At 33.0% G+C, this 3,223-nt stretch overlaps 1 protein-coding gene across 18 annotated transcripts in view; it reads right to left on the bottom strand.

Moving 5' to 3' along the window:
- Nucleotides 1-3,223, bottom strand: part of LOC117174633 (colorectal mutant cancer protein) — a 323,721-nt gene that overhangs the window by 306,468 nt on the left and 14,030 nt on the right. For 17 of the 18 annotated variants that reach the window (XM_033363896.1, XM_033363905.1, XM_033363907.1 and 14 more), the window contains one exon: nucleotides 2,253-2,463. In XM_033363896.1, coding sequence (XP_033219787.1) covers nucleotides 2,253-2,362 — 110 coding nt within the window. In that variant the 5' untranslated portion in view covers nucleotides 2,363-2,463. Of the gene's footprint in view, nucleotides 1-2,252; nucleotides 2,464-2,866; nucleotides 2,994-3,223 lie in introns of all 18 variants that reach the window. The other variant, XM_033363893.1, reaches the window with a different exon arrangement.

The following is a 3,223-nucleotide window of genomic DNA, read 5'->3' as shown; positions in this document are numbered from 1 at the left end:
ATTTCCAAGTTCTCCAAAATTAAAAAAAAAAAGATTAAAATCCATATGATGTACAAAGCAACAAACGAAATCCGCACCAAATGGCAAAAGGTCATTCGGGCGTCTCCGAAACTCATTTTCTGGCGCGACTTGCACTCGCTAGATCCGAATGGTCCAAAATTACGTCCTGCAAATAATTCTGCGGTGTTCGTCCGTGCGGACTCACTCCCTCGCGATAGAAAAGCACGCGTCGAAATTTGCATAGACTTTCGTATACTTAACGCCCTAAGTAAATTGATCACCTTACTTAAACTTACTATGTCCCACGCGGATCGAATAATTTCCATCATCAGACGTATTGGAGTATCGTAAATTAATAAGGTTATATATTGCAATTTGAAAATAACTGCATGCATAATTAATAGCTGTCTGTAAATGTCACCGAAGCTTTTTTTACAGTGTAGTATCCGAAATACGTTTTTCTAAAAATTCGTGAAAAATTTAGCTGCGGATAGCTATGGATGCAAAAGTATTGGACGTCATTGTATGGGACATTGGCGTTGCATCATTGTTGTAGACAATTGCAGGCGGATGGCCGCACAGTGGGAAAAAGAGGATTTTTTTTATTCAAAATAAGGTACAGCTCACAAACATTGACCGATTTAAACCAAAAAATTTGAAAATAATGCTGGTAAGATTAGGCTTTCAATTTTTTATAGAAAAATAAATATGACGAAAAAATGGCCATTTTAACTATTTGAAGCGCACTGTGCACATCAATAACAGGGACATACTTGAAATCGCCTAAGTTTCATAGATAAATATGCATTGAAAGAAATTTAGATAAAAACAATATGATGATAAAAAATTTCTTGAGATTATTATTGTTGAGAGGAATTCCTGAAAATAAAATCGAGAATCTATAGGCCAAATTTGGTCAACCACCACAAAATGTTCCATTATATTTTTTTTTTGCTTTGATAAGGGTGCTGTATGAGTGCCGAAACGTTGGTGATTATTTTTTTCAAATGCTTCTTATTGTGATTTGACAATGGTGGGAATAAAAAGGACGAAAGAAATAAAAAAAAAGGAAGGGGATTTGGTTGGTTGCCGTCTCATTTTTCTTTCCTCCTTTTTATTTTTTGTCCATATTGAGGACGAATGATTTTCTTTTCTTCTTTTTTAGGTGGAAGATGTTCCTTTTTTCAAATTGCAGTGGAAAATTTTGTGGTGGTTGTCCAAATTTGGTCGTTAGATTCTTGATTTTATTTTCCAGAATTCTTCTCATCAACTTGATTATTGGACGTTAAAAAACGGTTTTAAGTTGGCAACTTTATAACAACTTCAGGAACATTCATAATTAGTTGAGAAACGTTACGACCCCAAAAATCCAAGAATGCCTAAATTTAACTGTTATATTGGTTCCACAATTTTAAATTTTGAAAATATGAATTGAATATCGTAATCAGCGACATCGAAACCTTCTGAATACCGAGTTTTAAAAAGATTGAATGATTTTTTCCCAAATTTGTCCACCATATTGGAACCGCCATTTTGAAATTCTAAAATCTGAATTGAGTACCGTAATCAGCGACCTTGGAAACGTAACTATACTACATTTAAAAAGGATCGAAAACGTAAGAATACCAAAAATTATGGTAATATTATTACGCGGTGTCGAATTAAACCGTGTTGATGCAATTTAAAAAATGGTTTCCTTTTAACAAAATCTTTTAAATAAATAATCTTTATATATATTTTTTCCAAAGAAAATCAATTGTTGCTCTGTCATATAATACCATAATTAACAACATGGTAATTTTTGAAAGTATAATTAGATATTTCATTCGAAGGCCCCTTCTTTCATTCTGATAGCAACTTAATTAAATGAAAGTACTTATAGAACTTTTTGATATGTACTAAAGCTAATTATTTAAACATTTTTTAGTTTATGTTGTTTTAAACAACAATTATTTAATACATCTACATACCATGGGCAGTGACACCAAAGAATGGATCAAGCAAAAATTGGGGTCAAAATTTTCCGGACCACGGAATTGCATGCTCGGAAATATAAACTCATATAAGTATATTTAAAACTCCAGGTTTATTAATATTTTACATTTTTACTTTAATATAGAAATATTATTTTGACTTCGATAATTAGGAAAAATACCTGTCGTAACATTATTACATGGGTAATTTGTAGCTTTTGTCAACAAAGGAAAATAAATTAGACGGATGTAGCTTTTGAAAAACTTTGACATTGTTACCTGTCTATAAAGCCGTCGCCGTCTCCGTCGCATGCTTGAAACAGTTTTCTTACTCGTTCTTCGTCACAAATGGAGCCTGCCTCGCTCTCAGCATCCGCGGTTTGAGACATCCTCAGTTAACCTCAATCTTGGCCATAGCGAGGAACCAACGGCTACCCAGCTGGCTCTTCTAAGCTCCAGTCATACCTCATTTGTCTGCCTTCTTATAAATCTGAAACAAAATTAATTAATTCAATGAGTCAGGCAATATTACATTAAGAACAGTTATTTATGCTTGTATACGGATATTCGTTTTTCAATTAATATTAAATTCGATATAAGGAAAGAAAAGTTTGATCGTTTTTAATGAAATTTACGGAAATTTATGAAAATGTAGGGAACCTATGAAATTTATGAACAAATATACAATTTGCGGATATTTTTGGGAACTTTAAAAAGATATACACATTTTCTAATATATTACTAATCTGCTGAAAGCTAGTGCCCCTCTCAGTATACAACATAAAGCAACAATGACTTTGCAACTTAGAACGACTGGCTGATTATTTTGGACATGATTTCGAATCGCAAAATAAATTTATCGCATTAAGTTGATAGTTGGGCGTATACTTTACACAATATATCGCTGCTCAAGATGCACCATCCCGCATCTAACATTTTGAGCAAAACGGGGTTTCTTCGGTTTCTAATTCAAAATTTTGCGCCGGAGTGATTGGTGAACTATGTTTCTTGATTGTGGCGCTAGGAAAGTTAATATTTGCGATTTATTCAATATAGCCCAAATAAAATCATCTGGGAAAATTTCAACAGCATAGCACATCTACTCTACTTTTTAAATTATGACGTCAACTACTAAACTGGTTGATATTTACAGTCTGTCAAGTTAAAGCGTGGGTAACTTTTTTGGTAAAATATTTTATTTGAACGCATGTTTCTACATGGAATTACATTTGTCAAGGTGTCGAGCAAAA

This window comes from Belonocnema kinseyi, chromosome 6 (genome assembly GCF_010883055.1).
Source record: "Belonocnema kinseyi isolate 2016_QV_RU_SX_M_011 chromosome 6, B_treatae_v1, whole genome shotgun sequence".
In the NCBI taxonomy this organism is placed as follows: domain Eukaryota; kingdom Metazoa; phylum Arthropoda; class Insecta; order Hymenoptera; family Cynipidae; genus Belonocnema; species Belonocnema kinseyi.
Note: the sequence above shows the minus strand (reverse complement) of the source record. Positions and strands in the feature narration are given on the sequence as shown.